Source organism: Podarcis melisellensis, assembly GCF_964234715.1.
Source record: "Podarcis melisellensis genome assembly, chromosome: 3".
NCBI classification, from domain to species: Eukaryota; Metazoa; Chordata; class Lepidosauria; order Squamata; family Lacertidae; genus Podarcis; species Podarcis melisellensis.
Genome location: NC_138530.1, coordinates 2714881 through 2732728, shown reverse-complemented (window position 1 = coordinate 2732728; position 17848 = coordinate 2714881). Strand labels below are relative to the sequence as shown.

The 17848-nt window shown below is 46.6% G+C and overlaps 2 protein-coding genes across 2 annotated transcripts in view; one reads left to right on the top strand and one right to left on the bottom strand.

The window, feature by feature from the left end:
- The window catches only part of PTK2B (protein tyrosine kinase 2 beta), a 247159-nt gene that overhangs the window by 123114 nt on the left and 106197 nt on the right, over window positions 1-17848 (bottom strand). The window lies entirely within an intron of this gene.
- TRIM35 (tripartite motif containing 35) lies at window positions 811-17414 on the top strand. The gene is made up of 7 exons (XM_081904115.1): window positions 811-1108; window positions 2529-2982; window positions 7893-7988; window positions 9664-9894; window positions 10114-10136; window positions 11474-11595; window positions 14972-17414. Exons 1-7 carry the CDS (start codon window positions 1002-1004, stop codon window positions 15538-15540), a joined length of 1602 nt encoding a protein of 533 aa, XP_081760241.1. The 5' UTR covers window positions 811-1001; the 3' UTR covers window positions 15541-17414.

Below are 17848 nucleotides of genomic sequence, written 5' to 3'. Positions count from 1 at the left end.
ATGGAAGTGAGAGCTGGACCATCAAGAAGGCTGATCGCTGAAGAATGGATGCTTTTGAACTATGGTGCTGGAGGAGACTCTTGAGAGTCTCATGGACTGCAAGAAGATCCAACCTCTCCATTCTGAAGGAAATCAGCCCTGAGTGCTCACGGGAAGGACAGATCCTGAAGCTGAGGCTCCAAGACTTTGGCCACCTCATGAGAAGAGAAGACTCCCTGGAAAAGACCCTGATGTTGGGAAAGATGGAGGGCACAAGGAGAAGGGGATGACAGAGGACGAGATGGTGGGACAGTGTTCTCAAAGCGACCAGCATGAGTTTGACCAAACTGCGGGAGGCAGTGGAAGACAGGAGTGCCAGGCGTGCTCTGGTCCAGGGGGTCACAAAGAGTCGGACACGACTCAACCACTAAACAACAACAACAGAATCAAGTTCTCAGGGCCACTAACAGCAAAAACAAGGGCCAAATTTTAATGCATACAATAAAACTCACAATGTCAAAGCAACATCAAAGCAGTTTGCAGTTCTGAAGCCTGATGAGGCGGGACCCGCCTTTGGCCAAGCCAGACAGAGTGTCTTCCCCTAATACTAGATTTTCTAGTTCGAGATGCATCAAAGACAGTTTTGCATCCTGCTCCCTGGAGAGTTTGCATTTCTTCCCCCTTTTGCACCCTCTGCCTGCCAAACACGCTTCCTTGCTCGCGGTCGGGGTGGGGAGACGTTTCGCCCGCCTCCCTGGCTCCTTGCCCCAAACACCTTGACCTCATTTCCTTGCCAACTTGGAAGCCTCTTTGGCACAGGTATGAGATCTGGCTCGCTCAACCGGCTCGGAGCAGCTGCCTTTCCCCAGCTTGAGCTGGGCGGAGCCTGCAGCCCCGTCCGACTCGCCTCCGGGACATAAAAGGAAAGAAGGAGGCTCGCGACCTCTTTTGCTCTGCAACGGGGGGTTGCCTGCTACTTTTGCAAAACAAAAAAGAGAGGGAGTCATCTGCAAACGGTGGCCATGGCTTCCTTGTTCGCGGGCGAGCTGGCCCGCAGCCCCCGCCGCCGAAGGAGCACCAGGACTTGCTGCCAGAGGTGCCTGCCAGCTTTGCCCAGCAACGAGCCAAGGTAAGGGACGGGTGGAGATTCGGGGTGGGAGAGGTATCCTCTGCCCCGAGGATGCTGCAAGGATGCTCGCGCGCCTCCTGGACCACGTGGCCCGACCTGGTAAGCCACCGAGGCCGGAGCGGTGGCTTCGCCATTCGGTCCTTTGCGCCTGGCAAACTTTGCTCCGGAGTCGCTCCTGGTCGCCTGCCAATAACGGCCGGTTTACACCAGTAGCGCGCGCGTTTTCCTTCGTCCCTTCCCAGCGCCTCTCGGATTGGAAAGCAAAGCCGCGGCTGGTTGCGTCCCCCGCTCTTTTATTCCCATTTTAAGTAATATGGTCGCTTCAGCTCTCTAGTTAGGAAACATCCCCCCCCCTTTATTTATTCCCTGTTTTTAAAAAGTACAGTTCACTTCTGCTTTCTAGTTGGGAAACATCTGGTTTCCCCCTCGCCTTTTATTCCCGTGTTGTTGTGTTTTTAAAATTAGAATAAAAGCTCGCTTCTGCTTTTTGTCGCGCGTAGAACATGCAGCCCCAGCCCAAGTTAGCGTTTACTCCGAAGCAAAGCAAGCGGAGCCCAACAATATTTGCTCCAAAATTCTTTGTTGCATCCCTTCCCTGGAGCTCAAAGTGGCCCACGTGCATAGTACATTTTATCCTCGCATCCCTGTCTACAGGGTGACTGGCCAAAGGTCACCCAGTAAACTTCATGGGCGGGTGTGGGGTGGAATTTGAACCCCGATCTCTCCCAGTTCCTACTCCCCAAACTGATTCCATGTTTGCAAAATATTCCATGTTTGTAGCCCCTGTTAAGTTTCTCAAATCGAAACGCCCTTGAATCGGATTTTGATCATCGGGAACGTTCGAAGAGGTTTGCTCCGGAGCGAGTGTGTCTAGACACGCGGGCGCAAGCCCCTCCTTCCGCGGAAGCGTGTTTGGGATGGGGACCGCCGGAAACCCAAAGCCGCTCCCTAAGAAGTCCAGTTTTGCCAGAGCGCTCAGCATTCAAGGGTGTGGGGCTTTGGAGAGACCCTAGGAAACCGGGGGCAGTTACTCCCGAGTAAACGCTCTCCTGGGGTTGCTGACCAGCCGCTTGCAACAGCAGGAGGGCCTGTTCCCGAGTCAAGGCGGTGCAGAAGGGAGCGCGCAAAATCCACTTCTCCGCCTCCGGGGCTTTCCTATTCGCTGCGTCAATTCCTGCTCGAGAGGAAACCCATTTCCAGCTCGAGAGGCTTGGAAAGATGCCCTGGATGGGCGGCTACCCGCTCCTTTTCCCACTGGCCCCGTGCGCTGTCAGTCAGAATCAGTTTCCGTATTCAAATGACAAAATAAACTAGGGTGGGGCTTGGAAAGTTTATTAGCAGCCTGCAGCTGTGAGTCATAAACTGGGGGAGCAGCAACAGCTGGTTGTTTGCAACTGAGTTGTTCCTTTTTCTCTTGCAGCAAACCCATGGCAAAGCAAGCCTCTTTTGCCCGGTCCTTGCCTCCTGCTACCACCATCAAGGAGGAGCTTCTGTGCCCCATCTGCTACGAGCCCTTCAAAGACGCCGTCACCCTCCGCTGCGGGCACAACTTTTGCAAAGGCTGCGTGAGCCGCTCCTGGGAGGACCAGGCCCACCATGTCTGCCCGGTGTGCAAGGCAGCCTGCTCCCCTGAGGAGCTCCGCACCAACCACACCCTGGCCAACATTGTGGAGATGTTCCTCTTGCAGGAGAAGAAACAGCAGCAGCAGCAGGGCGAGGCTGGGGAGTCCTCTGCCCGCTGTCCTGTGCACGGAGAAGAAGCCAAGCTCTTCTGCCTGGAGGACAAGGAGCTGGTCTGCTTTGTGTGCCAAAGCTCCAAGCAGCATGCAGACCACAGGATGAAGCCCGTGGCAGAGATGGCCAAGAACTACAGGGTAAGCTCCCCTGGGGGTCTAGATGGTGCGAGAAGGTCCTCTGAGAGTTGGCCGGCTCTCCTTCATTGGAGGTTTCTAAGCAGACTTTAAAGGGATGCGGGTGGCGCTGTGATCTAAACCACAGAGCCTAGGACCTGCCAATCAGAAGGTTGGTGGTTCGAATCCCTGCGACGGGGTGAGCTCCCGTTGCTCGGTCCCTTCTCCTGCCAACCTAGCAGTTTGAAACCACATCAAAGTGCAAGTTGATAAATAGGTACCACTCCGGTGGGAAGGTAAACTGCGTTTCCATGCGCTGCTCTGGTTTGCCAGAAGCGGCTTAGTCATGGCCAGTAAAGCGAGATGAGCGCCGCAACCCCAGAGTCGTCAAGGGTCCCTTTACCTTTAAGCAGACCTTTGAATGGCCACCTATTAGGGTTTTTTTAGTTGTGATTTCAGGGGGCTAGACAACGTTTGGGGTCCCTTCCAACTCTACAATTCCCGGATGCTGTAAGTGGAAGGAGCTGTGTGTGATTTGAGATCAGCCCAGACTGGATGTGGGGAACCTTTGGCCTGCTACAATTCCCATTGTCCCTGGCTGTGCTTGCTGAAGTTGGTGGGAGCTGTAGTTCAGTAATACTTGGAGGCCCAAAGATAGATGGATTAGGAGCATATCATGTTCTACCTTGGCTGCACACAAAGGCTGCTTTATATCTCTGGAACCCCCTTCTGATTTAGCAATGCTAGCCTCTGTACCCCCACTTGTCCATATTTTAGGCCAGAGAGCATGTTGCGTCTGAAGGCAGACCTGTTTCGGGAAGCTTTTAATGATTAATAGGTTATTGTATTTTAATATTCTGTTTGAAGCCACTCAGAGTGGCTGGAAAAACCCAGCCAGATGGGTGGGGTATAAATAATAAAGTATTATTATTATTATTGAGTTTGCCATAGTGATGATGGGCACCCACTGGCGAGTTCCTCTCCCAGCCACCATAATATTCTCAAACACCACTAGCTGCATAAATTGGGGCTGCCCCACGTCAAAGCCTTCTCCTTGCCAATGAATGGGGTTGTAGGAATTTGTTACACGAATACCCTGCCTCGTGTGACATGAGTGATGTTTGTTCCTCCCCCGGGAGATTGCGCACTGTCCTTCCTTGGAGGTTTTTAAGCAGAGGCTGGATGGCCACCTGCCATGTATTATCTAGTTACGATTCCTGCATTGCAGGGGGTTGGACTAGATGACTCTTGGGGTCCCAACTCTGATACCCTCATAGCAAATGGGATGGGGAGGGCTGTAGCTCAGAGACAGAGCAACCACTTTTCATGTAGAAAGACACAGGTTCGGTGATTTGATACAAGTTAATAATAATAATAATAATAATAATAATAATAATAATAATAATAATAAATTTATTATTTATACCCCACCCATCTGGCTGGGTTTCCCCAGCCACTCTGGGCGGCTTCCAACAAAGCACTAAAATACAATAACCTATTAAACATCAAAAGCTTTCCTAAACAGGGCTGCCTTCAGATGTCTTCTAAAAGTCTGGTAGTTATTTTCTCTTTGACATCTGGTGGAAGGGTGTTCCACAGGGCGGGTGCCACCACCGAGAAGGCCCTCTGCCTGGTTCCCTGTAGCTTGGCTTCTCGCAGGGAGGGAACTGCCAGAAGGCCCTCGGCACTGAACCTCAGTGTCCGGGTAGAACGATGGAAGTGGAGACACTCCTTCAGGTATACTGGACCGAGGCCGTTTAGGGCTTTAAAGGTCAACACCAACACTTTGAATTGTTCTCGGAAACATCCTGGGAGCCAATGTAGGTCTTTCAAGACCAGTATTATGTGGTCTTGGCGGCCGCTCCCAGTCACCAGTCTTGCTGCCACATTCTGGATTAGTTGTAGTTTCCTGGTCACCTTCAAAGGTAGCTCCATGTAGAGCACATTGCAGTAGTCCAAGCAAGAGATAACCAGAGCATGCACCACTCTGGTGAGACAGTCCGCGGGCAGGAAGGGTCTCAGCCTGCATACCAGATGGAGCTGATAAACAGTTAAGATCCCAGGCATCTCCAGTTAAGGCTAGGGAAGGAAGACCTTTGTCGGAGAGCCTTTGCCAGTCAGTGCAGACAAGGCTGGGCTAGATTAAGAGTCCTGCCTGGAAATAAGAGATGCTGGGGACCTTCTGTATATAAAGCAGTTGTTCTGCCGCTGAAGTACAGTTCTTCTCTGGACCAGTGGATTGGACTGATGGAGTTTAAGGATTTAGGGGCTGCTGAGGTGCCAGAAAACATTTCCAATACCTTTTCCCTGCTGTTGAAATACAACTCATCTTGACTTTTGCAACATGCATTAAAAACCCAAACAAACTCACAAATGCTCCCTTACGAAAGCTGAGTACCACAATCACTAAAATGACATGCGCTTAAAAAAAACACCTTGCAGAAGTGTTTATATTTTAATGTTATAACCCCATTTTCCACCACAACATTCTCCAGGGTGGTTGCAGAAACACAGAGCTTTGGTTAGATGGAAAACAGCAGCAACTTGGATCCTGCAACTGCTTCCAGCTTAACGTATCTCGCCATCTGTAATACTTCCCCCAATTCAAAAGTTGGGGAAATGTTCCCAAAATTAAAAATGCCCACTTGATGATGGAATGAGATAATGAAGTAGCCAGGCAGTTTCTGAGGGAGAGGGTTTTCAACTATAGAATCAGAGCCCTACTGGATCATCAGGAGATCCACTGATGTCCCCATTTAGGGTGCTGACTCTTCAGCAGATGACGACCGCATATTTTAAAGCTTTTTCTCTAGAGAACCTATAGCCCTCCAAGTGTTGTTGGACTACAACTGCCATCAGCCCCAGGGATGGGGAGATGTACTCCAGCCCGAGAGCAACAGTGTGGACCCACAGAACTTATCTCTGAAAAACTCCATGTGGATGTTGTAGGGCTTGCAAGCTGACTTTCAAAATAAAAATTCAAAATCTCTACAAACCAGATGGAAATCCAGTATAAAGTGCCAAAATTGCTAAACCTCCATGGGTGGGGCGAACCAGATTTTGTGCCAAGTTTCCAGTTGCTGTGTGAAATGCCAACAATATTGCTTGTTTCAGTTTGGCAAAATTTGTTGGCTCCTGGCTATTTTCCATGTGGGTAGCCTAAAACGTTTTGCAGTTTACTGAAAACGAGCCTCAGAACCACCAGTAGTGGGTTGCCCTGATTTTGGGGCGTATATCAAGATAGTATTGCAGTCAAGCTTTGCTTTGGAACTGAGGCTCCGAATGGATTTTGAGTCCCAAGGGTCTTTGAGGTGGTTGTATTGGGTTGCTGTATTGAAAGATGGCTGTTGTGGCTTGGAAGAAAGGATAGCGAGCTTGAAATGGGTTTTGAAGTGGTGGGAAGGGATGCTGGAGGCTAAAGGAAGCGGTGTGCATTTTGAGTCACACTTTCCCGGCAAAGTTTCCATCTGTCTCTGACACAGTGTGAGTTGCTGTGAGTCACGCAGCCTCATGTCTAATTCCAGTCTCTATGGATTAGGAGGGAGAACTGCATGGTATATAATTCAGTGTGTAAGAATGACAAATTGGGCTTGTGTTTTAGGGAGCATCCCCCAAGTTTTGAAGATAATAGTGTGAACCAGAGATCACCAGGGCCATGTGATGTGTTTTGCCCCCAAAGCACTTCTATCTGTCCCCTGACAGCCCTCTAAGGCACAATGAAAGGTTCACCCACGGTTTCACTCATGTAGAATATAAGTGTTGTTCTTGAGCTATTAATAAATTGATTCCACGTGTCCTAGAAATATTGCATGTTTCTTGAGATTTTGCATGTAGGGGAAAGCTTGGTGTGCGTGCTTCCTCTGGCCCCTTGTGCTCAAAACAGCAACACCTTTCCTGTAAGGGATGCGGGTGGCGCTGTGGGTTAAACCACAGAGCCTAGGACTTGCTGATCAGAAGGTCGGCGGTTCGAATCCCTGTGACGGGGTGAGCTCCCGTTGCTCGGTCCCTGCTCCTGCCAACCTAGCAGTTCGAAAGCACGTCAAAAGTGCAAGTAGATAAATAGGTACCACTCCGTCAGGAAGGTAAATGCGTTTCCGTGCGCTGCTCTGGTTCACCAGAAGCGGCTTGGTCATGCTGGCCACATGACCCGGAAGCTCTACGCCGGCTCCCTCGGCCAATAAAGTGAGATGAGCGCCGCAACCCCAGAGTTGGCCACGACTGGACCTAATGGTCAGGGTCCCTTTACCTTTACCTTTAAGGCCAATGTGATGATGATGCCTGACCACTCATAGTGGTGGGAGTTTGTATTGCAAGCCACACTTGTGGGTTCCTGTTCTGTCTCCATCCATTCATGTCATCTCAATAGTCCAACCCACTGCGATGGAGGAATCTCAGCTAAAGCATCCATGACAGATGGCCATCTAACCTCTGCTTAAAAACCTCCAAGGAAGATGAGTCTACCACTTCTGAGGGAGCCTGAAGATGAGCTGTTTGTAGTTGTTCTGTTTTTTGAAGATTCGTGAGTGTTCTACGACAGAAGTGCAGCCAACTACTGCTAGGGACTGCTGCTCAGGCATGTCAGGAGAGTTACCATATTTTTCGCTCTATAAGACGCACCAGACCACAAGACGCACCTAGTTTTTGGAGGAGGAAAACAAGAAAAAAAATATTCTGAATCTCAGAAGCCAGAACAACAGCGCAGTGAAAGCAGCAATCCCTCTTGCTGTTCTGGCTTTTGGGATAGCTGTGCCGCCTGCATTCGCTCCATAAGACACACACACATTTCCCCTTACTTTTTAGGAGGGAAAAAGTGAGTCTTATAGAGCGAAAAATACGGTAATTCTGTATTGTAATAGATGAGCTTTCCCTTTCCCTACAAATAGGAAACATGTTGTATAAGATGCTAAGCTCTTTCTTCTCTGCCTTAATTCCAGGCTAAGTGCAAAGACATGGAAAGCTCCCTGCAGGACAAGGTGCAAGAATTTGGAAGAATAAAGTCTGATTACAGGCTCATTGCAAACCACAACAAGGTGAGCATCTGACTCTGAGCTCCCAATTGTGCAGTGCACTGTTCTAGGGCACACCTCCAGGCACTCTCTGTATCCAGGAGAGACCTTCCCTTCCACGATGCTTGTGTGTGGCTATGGATTGGGAGGGACAAGTGTGCTGTTCTGTATTCAAGCCTTCCCTGCTCTGTACTGTGAAGATATTTTATATTTTTATGTTCTGAACCACCCTGTGATCGATGACTGGCAGTGGTGTGGGATTTGAAACACAAGAGCAGTCAAGTACAACATTCCTAGAGTGAACATGTTTGCACAGGGGGAGGAATGTTTGTCCAGCCAGCAGGTAAACTTCCTGTTTCCTTCTGGGCTTGGACAGACTTTCTCTGCAAGGGACTAGAGGTGGGTGTGGCCTCACCTGTGCAGGTAACGACTAAAGCACAGGGCAGGACAGCCTTCTTTTTTTGACTACATACATTGAAGAAGCGACATCTGCCTAGCCAAAGATGCTCTCTTGTCCTTCAGCTCACAGAGAACAAAGGGACTGTCTCCTTATGAGATAGTTTCCAGGTGTATGTTACTTTTCTAAGCTAAGTCTGCCTTCTGGGATCCGATTGTGAACAGAATGTGAGTGAGTAAACTCTTTTTATACTTTTATAGAAGACTGTGTCGTGTCTTATCTTTTATGAGGGAATAAGGGGAAATTACCAGAACAGTTATTATAGAGGCTTTAGCGAGCCTGAGCAAATGCATCCGCCGTGAGTTTAAAAAGGGGAATGTCACTCTGCTAAATTGTGAACTTGTTTATAAAGTTGGAAAGACTATAATCAAACAATATATCCTCTCCTGCACCCCTGAACATTCCCACAAGTGGCTCCCCAGGGTTTGAGGCAGTGGGCATTCCCAACCTTGCCTAATTGCTGGGAATATAACCTGGGACTTTTTGCATACCAAGCCTGTGCTTTACCACTGAGCTATGGCCTTCCCCAACTTTGGCTGAAGCTATTTCTGCCACTGCCGCAGTAGCTCAGGAGAAGCTCTGATGTGTAAGGTCTCTTTTGCACATTGCGTTGTGTTGCGCTACAGTGGTGTGTAGCGCAAACTATATTTGTTTGCAAACTCTTAGAACTATTTAATAATAACAGTAAAAATAACAGTTTACATAAAACCACAATCAATTAATTGAAATGCATTCTAAAATCAATTCATTCTAAAATCAATTCAGAGTCAAATTAATGGCAATCATTGGGCTAGAGTTTTATGAGGATTACAGAAGGAGGGGGGTCAGACTGTGCCTTGGCCAAAGGCCTTGCGGAACAGCTCCGTCTTGCAGGCCCTGCGGAAAGATGTCAAGTCCCGCAGGGCCCTAGTCTCTTGTGACAGAGCATTCCACCAGATCGGGGCCATGGCCGAAAAAGCCCTGGAGAGGCGGTCCCATAGGTACGAGGGTCCTAGGCTGTATAGGGCTTTAAAGGTTAAAACCAGCACCTTAAATCTGACCCTGTACTCCACCGGGAGCCAGTTCAGCTGGTATAGCACCTTGTGCTGAGGAATTATAAAAGTCCTAAGAGTCCTTATTGATTCCCACTTAGAAGATCTCTGTTACGGCTTGTGTCTCTTATTCTGCAGAACTGTCCTGCATTTGAAGCTACACCCTTGCTTTATTTTGTCTTTCTTACTCTCCCCTGCTACCTATCTTCAGGAAGAAACTGCTAGATTGGAGAAGGAGATTAAAAAGCAGTTTGAACAACTGCACAAGTTCCTGCAGAACGAGGAGAAGACTATGCTGGAAGAGTTGCGGGAGGAGGCCCAGAAGAAGCAGGACCTGATTGAAGACAAAATCAGGAAGCTATCGGAAGAAAGCAATGTCTTGGTACAGGAAGTGGGCCAGCTACATGCTGACCTGAAGGAGGATGACGTTTCCTTCCTCAAGGTGAGGCTGGTGGGCATCTGGCTCCATATTCCAAATGAAATGGGAAGATTTCTTCCTTCTGTACCCCCCCCCCAGTCCTCTGAACAATGCCTCTGATTCTGAAGACATGTCCTCTTGGTAGGATGGTGTACAGCACTCCCCCAAACCCCCTTGAAACTTTTAATAGAGTTTCTCAGTAATGGTTTCTTCTCTGATTCCACCTTCTTCTTTTTCTTACAGAAACACAAAAACCGGAAACGCAGGTCTGTTGCTATTTAGATTTCTTACCTACTGTGAAGGAAATAGCCTGTTTTTAAAACTAAAAATCCTGTATGTGGTTGACTTGGGGATTATGGCATTAATACGTTGCCTCATAGTTTTGCCTGTCAGGAGAAACAAGTTGAAAGGTGTCACAAATTAATTAACGGAGGTTTGGATGTTTGTGGGTTAAAATGCAGAACAGGAGGTAACTTCAAGGCTTTAATTAGTTCACAACTTGCATTGACACTCAGATCAAGGTGGGTCTCAGAATACAAGGAACACACAAGGCTGGCACTCTTTATGCCTTCCAGCCAATCTAACATATGTAGATAGAAGGGACAGCTCAGTGTGAGGGAAAGCAGGATGCAATTAGCCTGTTTTATTCTACTGTACGCTAGTTGCTCAGTTTGGGTAATTGCTCTGTATGCATGTAATCAGTCATATGTTTAACTCCCCCCCATAACAACAACAATAACTCCATTGTTTTAAAACAACCCATTTGTGTGCATGAATGGGTTCCATCTTCCTTTTGTACTGAATGCAGAAGCTATTCTTAGAACACCACACACAGTGGAAAAATCTCTGTGTGTTTTTATTTGGACTATTTTATAATCTGCACAATCATGGTCTAAGCAGCCTTTCTCAACCTGTGGGTCCCCAGATGTTGTTGAACTACAACTCCCATCACCCCTAGTTAGCAAGGCCAGATGTAGTCCAACAACATCTGGGGACCCACAAGTTGAGAACCGCTGAAGGGCAGCTAACAGAAATGTAATAAAAACAATGCACAAATTAAAATAGCAAAAACTTAGGGACATCCCCTCCCTCCATGGTTAAAAGTTTTTTAAAACCCAAAGATTGTAGATTCTGGGATCTTTAAAACCTGGGGAAAGAAATGCATAAATGATAGTAATGAGGGTGCCAGTGAAACCACCTTGGGAAGGACGTTCCCATAGGTAAGGAGTCAGCACTGAAAACGCTTTTTCTGCAGTCACCACCTGCTGCTTCTCAAGATTGCAGAGGCACCCAGAAAAATCTCAGATTTCTGAGCATTGAAGCACCCCTGGAGAAGTGATAAGTGTATGTTTTTAAACATGCAACAAAGAAGGCTCACATCTTTTTTATATAAAATTGATTTGAGATTCCCACAAATCCTGACTGGGGGAGAGTGCAGGTATGAGATAGGAAGATGGTTGATTTGCAGTCTTTTGAACATTTGCGTGATCCTAGACACTTGCATTTAGACGTCTTGGGATTGGTCCGTCTGTAGGATGCTTGGTTTTTCTAAAACTGGGTCCCCCTTGCTCACCTTTTCATTTGTCTGAATTGTGTTTCCTAGAATTGCCTGGACAGTTGAACAGCCAGAAGCAATTCCACCAGGGACTCTGATAGAAGTCACCAAGTATTTGGATTCTTTGCAGTATAACGTATGGAAGAAGATGCTGAATATCATCAAAGTTGGTAGGTTTCTTAGATGCCAGGAGAAAAGGAATCTGTGACTCTTCAGCTAATGTTTTTCGACTCCAACTCCCAGCTGATGGAAGCTGTAGGTCAGCAATACCTAGATCAATAAACAGCACTTCATCCCTTCTGTAGAACACATTGAGGTGGCTTATTGCAAGTACAGTAGTGGTGATAATTCCATAATGCCCTTTCCTATAAAAAAAAAGTTCATTTTGTAATGAAAGGATGCATAGAATAAAACCCCTGTAATATTCTACCCCTGCTTTGTCCTGACTGCACTGAAATATAAACTCCAAATGGAGAGAATCATCCTTATTTGGGTACAGTGAAAACTGGTTGGGCGTGTTTTAATAGGTGCTCAGTTTGCATGCTTTATTCTAAGCAAATCCTCAACTTCTGGCACAGAATGTTGTGACAGGATGTCAGTATGTTACTTTTTAGTGGTGCTCTGTGATATATATTTTACTCTTGAATTGGTTCCTAGGATAACAAGTGACAGAAGTACTCCTGAATTGTACCTGTTTCTATGGGTGACTCCTGAATGAATTATTCTGTCACACTTAATAATATATATTTTTTTATTTGTACCCCGTCCTCCCTGGCCGGAGCTGGGCTCAGAGCAGCTAACATCATATAAATAATACAATATGCGTAAAAACAAGCAATCAATTGATTAAAATGCAAAATTAATTCAAATAAATTAAAATTAAAACTGAACAAGTGATAATCCTCAGGTTAAAACTGAAAGCGGTTAAATTCCAGCCAGCATATTGTGGCAAAAGGCACTGTTCCTTCAGTGCATACTTATGGGTGAAATCTCTGATAACAGTGATTAATAGAGCTAGAGAACAGTCTCATTCTTGCTCTTTTATCGAGAAGAAGGCAGTGGGCAGCACCGAGGAGAGATTAATAACAGATTGGGCACAAATTAAGCAATGTTTGAGTTTTGTCTTTTTTTAAAAGCAGGTTTTTTTGGGGGGTGGAGCCAAGAAACAGTGACGTGCCAAGGAATATGGGCACATGCATATGTTAAGAGCCACAGAGGCGTGATCTGCAGTGGAAAGTTGCATTTCCACTCCGAAATCTCCTCTACGGTGCTGAGTATTGTTTGGTAAGCAGCAGCTTTTTGTAGCCATCAGAGGGCAGCAGTGCATGGGTAATCCACATCAGCCTGCACCAGCCTGGTGTCCTCCAGATGTTTTGGATAACTCCCATCAGTTCCAGCCAGCACAGCCATGCTAATGGAATTTGGAGTTCAAAACATCCAGTATTTGTCTTTTTCTTTAATTTTGAAGAAGGATGCTGACATTTCACAACACTATTCATAGTACAGTGGTACCTCGGGTTAAGTACTTAATTCATTCCGGAGGTCCATTCTCTATTATTATTATTATTATTATTATTATTATTATTATTATTATTATTATTTATTATTTATACTCCGCCCATCTGGCTGGGTTTTCCCAGCCACTCTGGGGAAACTGTTCTTAACCTGAAGCACCACTTTAGCTAATGGGGCTTTCTGCTGTCGCCACGCCGCCGGAGCACTATTTCTGTTCTCATCCTGAAGCAAAGTTCTTAACCCAAGGTACTATTTCTGCGTTAGCGGAGTCTGTAACCTGAAGTGTATGTACCGCTGTATGTGGGCAGAGGCTTGCAAGTGAATTGAAAACAATACATGTCCCAGGCCTGCATTCTATGTAGTAGGCTGACATGGCTTCTCAAGAGCAGGTTTTCTCATTAGGAAATATCCATTCTTGTGTCCTCACTATGCCTGCTGCCTTGTTTTATTCTCTCCTGGCTTTTGTGTGCCAAGAGGCGTCTAGGTGGGGACAAATTGGAATACAGTCACACCTCGGGTTGAAGTAGCTTCAAGTTAAGTATTTTCCGGTAGTGCTCCACGGCGACCCGGAAGTAACAGAGCGTGTTACTTCCGGGTTTTGCCGCATGCGCAGACGCTCAAAATGACGTCGTGCGCAGGCGCGGAAGCAGGGAAACGTGACCCACAGATGCTCAGTCGTGTCTTACGTTTACTTCAGGATGCAAACGGGGCTCCGGAACGGATCCTGTTTGTATCCAGAGGTATCACTGTAGTACTGCTGTGAGGTCGATGCTGACTTAATGGGATTTTTACCCACCCTTCATCCTAAGATTCCTGGGTGAGTTACAATAATATAAAATTCCTGCATTGCAGGAGGTTTGGCTGGATCATCCTCGGAGTCCCTTCGAACTCTACAAATCTTTTATTCTATTAATTTTTAACCTAAAAACTTACAGTTGCTGGAAGGCAGTTATAAATATGAATAAATATGTAACCTACTAAATTGGAAATAAGGCATACAAATTACCATATTTTTCCGTGTATAAGACGCCCCCTATTTTGGGGGACTCCAAATTAAGAAAACACCCCTCAGCACTACCCATGTATAATACAAGCCCCAATTTTAAACCTAATTTTTTTGGTTAAAAAAACACCCTAGTCTTATACACAGAAAAATACAGTACCTTACAGAGAGTGAATGTGTATTTATTATGTCACTATAATTAATTATGAGCATAGAGACTGAACATCTTTCCCTAAGAGAGCCAGAACACATATTGAGAAGCAATGAACCAGAGAATACTCCTGCTGGAGGCAGTATCCAATGAACACATCCCATTGGCACAAAAATTTCCATTTGTTTAACAGGACTTCCCCAATCTCCTTCTATCGTAACGTGCTCCATGCCTGCCCGAAATCTGCTCTGGAGGATTGGGGGAGCTGTAGAACACATTGGGAGGGGCCAAAGGAGGAGGGGAAAAGTCCCATTGCACAAGCAAAAATCCTTGCACTAATGGGACACATTATTTAGCACTACTTTGGGTACAACCCATAGCTTTGCTAGATTAAAAAGTTCTCCAGTGAGAATGCCCAGCTGAAATTTGCAGGGGGAGAGACAGAGCAATACAGGGGTCAGCATTTTATTTTTGCTGCCACCCTTTTTGGGGTAGCAATCCTCTTCCTGCCTGTATTAAGTTTTGCCTCTATACCTCCAAGGCAATAAATGCCAATATGCCCCTCCCCATTTCAACTGGTCATGTCTTATGAGTCGGTGAAAATGAAGGGAAGGGGATTCTGTTCGGTCCTAATCAGTACCAAGCTCAACTTGTCTAGAATTTGGTTTCTAACAAGTTGCCAGCCCACTGCCTATAGTCTCGTTCAAGTACATTTGTTCCCAGCATCTCACATTATGCCTTTGTAAATGGAAGTTCCAATTTGGCTTCCATCCTTGCTATTTTGCAGCAGACAAGTCTGTTTTTGACTTGATTTGGTTTGTCTTTTAAATTCCCTCTTGTCATATTCCTCATACTTAACGATTGTCTCCTTTTGCAGTCCCATTCAGCTTTGATCCCAATACAGCGGAGAGTTGGCTGGAAGTTTCGGATGATCTCACCAGCATTAACACCTGCAACTACAAGCTGGTGGTGGAAGTCCCTGAACGCTTCTCCATGGGCATGCCCTGTGTCCTGGGCTCCAAGAGCTACTCCAAAGGGACTCACATTTGGGAGGTTGATATTGGCAGCATTGAGTACTGGTACATTGGGGTGGCCAGTAAGTCCTGTGGCCACTATTGGAGCTTTGGCTGCGATTCCCGATTGGGGCTTGGCTACATGTACCGCATGCAGGGTACCAAGAGCAAGAAAAGCCAGTCCTTCCAGGCCGTCCTGTCAGAGACTGGGCGCAGGAAGAACCTCAAGAGAGTGCGAGTGGAGCTGGACTGTGACGAAGGGGAGCTCTCGTTCTATGACACTGAGCAGAAGAGCCACATCTACACGTTCCATGACAAGTTTGGAGAAGTCTTTCCGTACTTCTGCATCTGCAGCGTACATGCTGGGTCACCACCTGAGCCGTTCAAGATCTGCCCGCTTCAGATTCATATCAAGAAAGACTATCCAAACTGAGCTTGTGTTCGGTTTATCCCTCCCTGTGCACCCACACATCCTTGCAAAAGCTTGCCTATCCTACCTAACCAACACTGAGGCAGTAAAGAGAACTTAGACTATTCTTCAATGTTTATGATATGGAGACAGTCCCAGCAAGGCCAGGAGAAGTGGCTGTCTTAAGCTGCGGTTTTGGGGTTGCCATTCAGATTTAATCCACTCCGGAAGTTCTACACAATCCTCCTTGTGAACAGAAAAGGGCGCAAGAGCAGCTTGCTAAGGAGAAACCTCTTTATGTGCAGATAAATAGGAGAGGGAGGGGGTACTTGAGCTGCCCAGTTAAAACGTGTGTTTGTGTAAGGGGCTGTGTTTTATTCACAGTGCAATCCACGCCCCAACAAATTGGCGTGAGCATGACAGCACATGTATGAGATGAATCTACCATGCTGCTGCCTACGCTTTGAGGTAGTAGCTATGAGAAGGGAGGCGGCAGGCAGGCTGGCTGGCTGTCATTTTAATGGGGTGGAGGGAGGAATACAGCAGAATGGCTTTCTTGCTGCCTAACCATCTGGCAGAAGCCTATCCCTGTTCCTCCTCTCTAGAGCAGCTGTAATTAAGCCCTCATCATCAAACCATCTCCTACTCTGCACCAGGCACAGCGAAAGATTTATAGGGGCTTGGGAAAGGGCTTGAAATAGACAAGGCGGGCCCTGATTGGCTCTGATCTGTCAGCATGATGTCACCATCACCCAATCAAAAGATACCACCTCCCCACTGAGCATGTGTTGGAAGTCTAGCCGGGGAATTAACCCTTTTATGGCTCTCAGCTTTGGAGATTTCTGGTTACTTCATATTTCCTGGCATAGTTTAGAGGGTAAATCTGTAACTGTCCCTTATCACCTGACTCCCAAAGCATCACTGTACCTTTTTTTTAAAAAAGCTGCATGGCAGGCAGGTATTTCGTCATATGAAGTTTCCTACCCAACCCAATATGAGTGATGGCTCGTTTGGAGTAGGAAAAGCAGCCCCTCCCAAAAGCAAAACAACATGTGACACTTCGTTTGCAGCACCAGAGCTTGAGGAAGATGCTGTATAACTGATGGGGAACCTTTCTGGCCCACCCCACCCCTGCCCTACAGGTGTGTGGTGCTACTCATCTGTCAAAGTTGGCCTGCAGGGAAATAGTGACCAAGCTGGGTTGAGCTCCTAGCCTGTCAGCTGATGGACCAGGAAGTTCAATCCAGCTCTCCACATCTGATCCTGGATGTTGGGCACGTGGATGTGGTTTGGGGGAAACTGTGTTTCATTTGGGGAGGAATATCTGGCCGAATTTGACCCAGGGGCCAGAGGTTCCCTGTGGTATACAATGGAGATGGTTTAAACAAATTCTGCATGCTGTGTAGTCTCCATGGAAATAGGTAGGCAGCTTTTTAATCGACATATTTTTTTGCTGGGCTGCATGCTGTGAAAAGTGGCAGGTTTTTGTCAAGCTGCTCTTAAAAGCCCAGGAACAGGGAAAATAGGTTTCTTTCTGATCTGTTGGCAGCTCCATTTGGAATTGTCCTGGTGGAAGTGTTTCACTCGTTTGCTGGGTCTGCTCACCATATCTGGAGCTGTAAAAGGAATGCCATTTCAGGATAGATGGGCTATGGCTATGGCTCTGCCTCTCCCAGCCTTGTTTGTTATGGAGCTTTGCTCACTCATGTGAGCTGGCTTAAGTTCTATAAGCATTTCATCTGCTCTCTTGTGGCATGAATTGTTTAACAGGGAATTGATACTCCTGCCTCTCAGCATATTATCCAGAGCTTTGTACAAAAAAAGTTTATATTCAAAACAGCATGTTTTCCTAAACAATGGATTGACATTGTAATTAAAATAAACACTTGTGTAACCTGGTAAGTTGTTCAAAAGGAAACATTGAAATTGATCAGTTCACGTTGCAAATGCATTCAGAACTTTTAACTGACAAACACTCAAGTGCCTTAAAACATTCTGTAGAATGATACAGTGGTACCTCAGGTTACATACGCTTCAGGTTACAGACTCCGCTAACCCAGAAATAGTACCTTGGGTTAAGAACTTTGCTTCAGGATGAGAACAGAAATCGTGCTCCGGCGGTGCGGCGGCAGGGGGAGGCTCCATTAGTTAAAATGGTGCATCAGGTTAAGAACAGTTTCAGGTTAAGAACGGACCTCCGGAACGAATTAAGTACTTAACCCGAGGTACCACTGTACTTGAATGGCAGGTTCGACTTACCGTGAAATGTCCTTAATGTAAGTAAAATAAACACTTGTGTAACCTGCTAAGTTGTTCAAAAGGAAACATTGAA

What these genes read in the sequence shown, in the direction of transcription:
- TRIM35 (XM_081904115.1), top strand. Translation starts at nt 1,002, where the DNA reads ATGGCTTCCTTGTTCGCGGGCGAGCTGGCCCGCAGCCCCCGCCGCCGA. An exon ending in TTGCCCAGCAACGAGCCAAG is followed by an intron (nt 1,109 to 2,528) that starts GTAAGGGACGGG and finishes TTTCTCTTGCAG; the next exon opens with CAAACCCATGGCAAAGCAAG. An exon ending in CACAAAAACCGGAAACGCAG is followed by an intron (nt 10,137 to 11,473) that starts GTCTGTTGCTAT and finishes TGTGTTTCCTAG; the next exon opens with AATTGCCTGGACAGTTGAAC.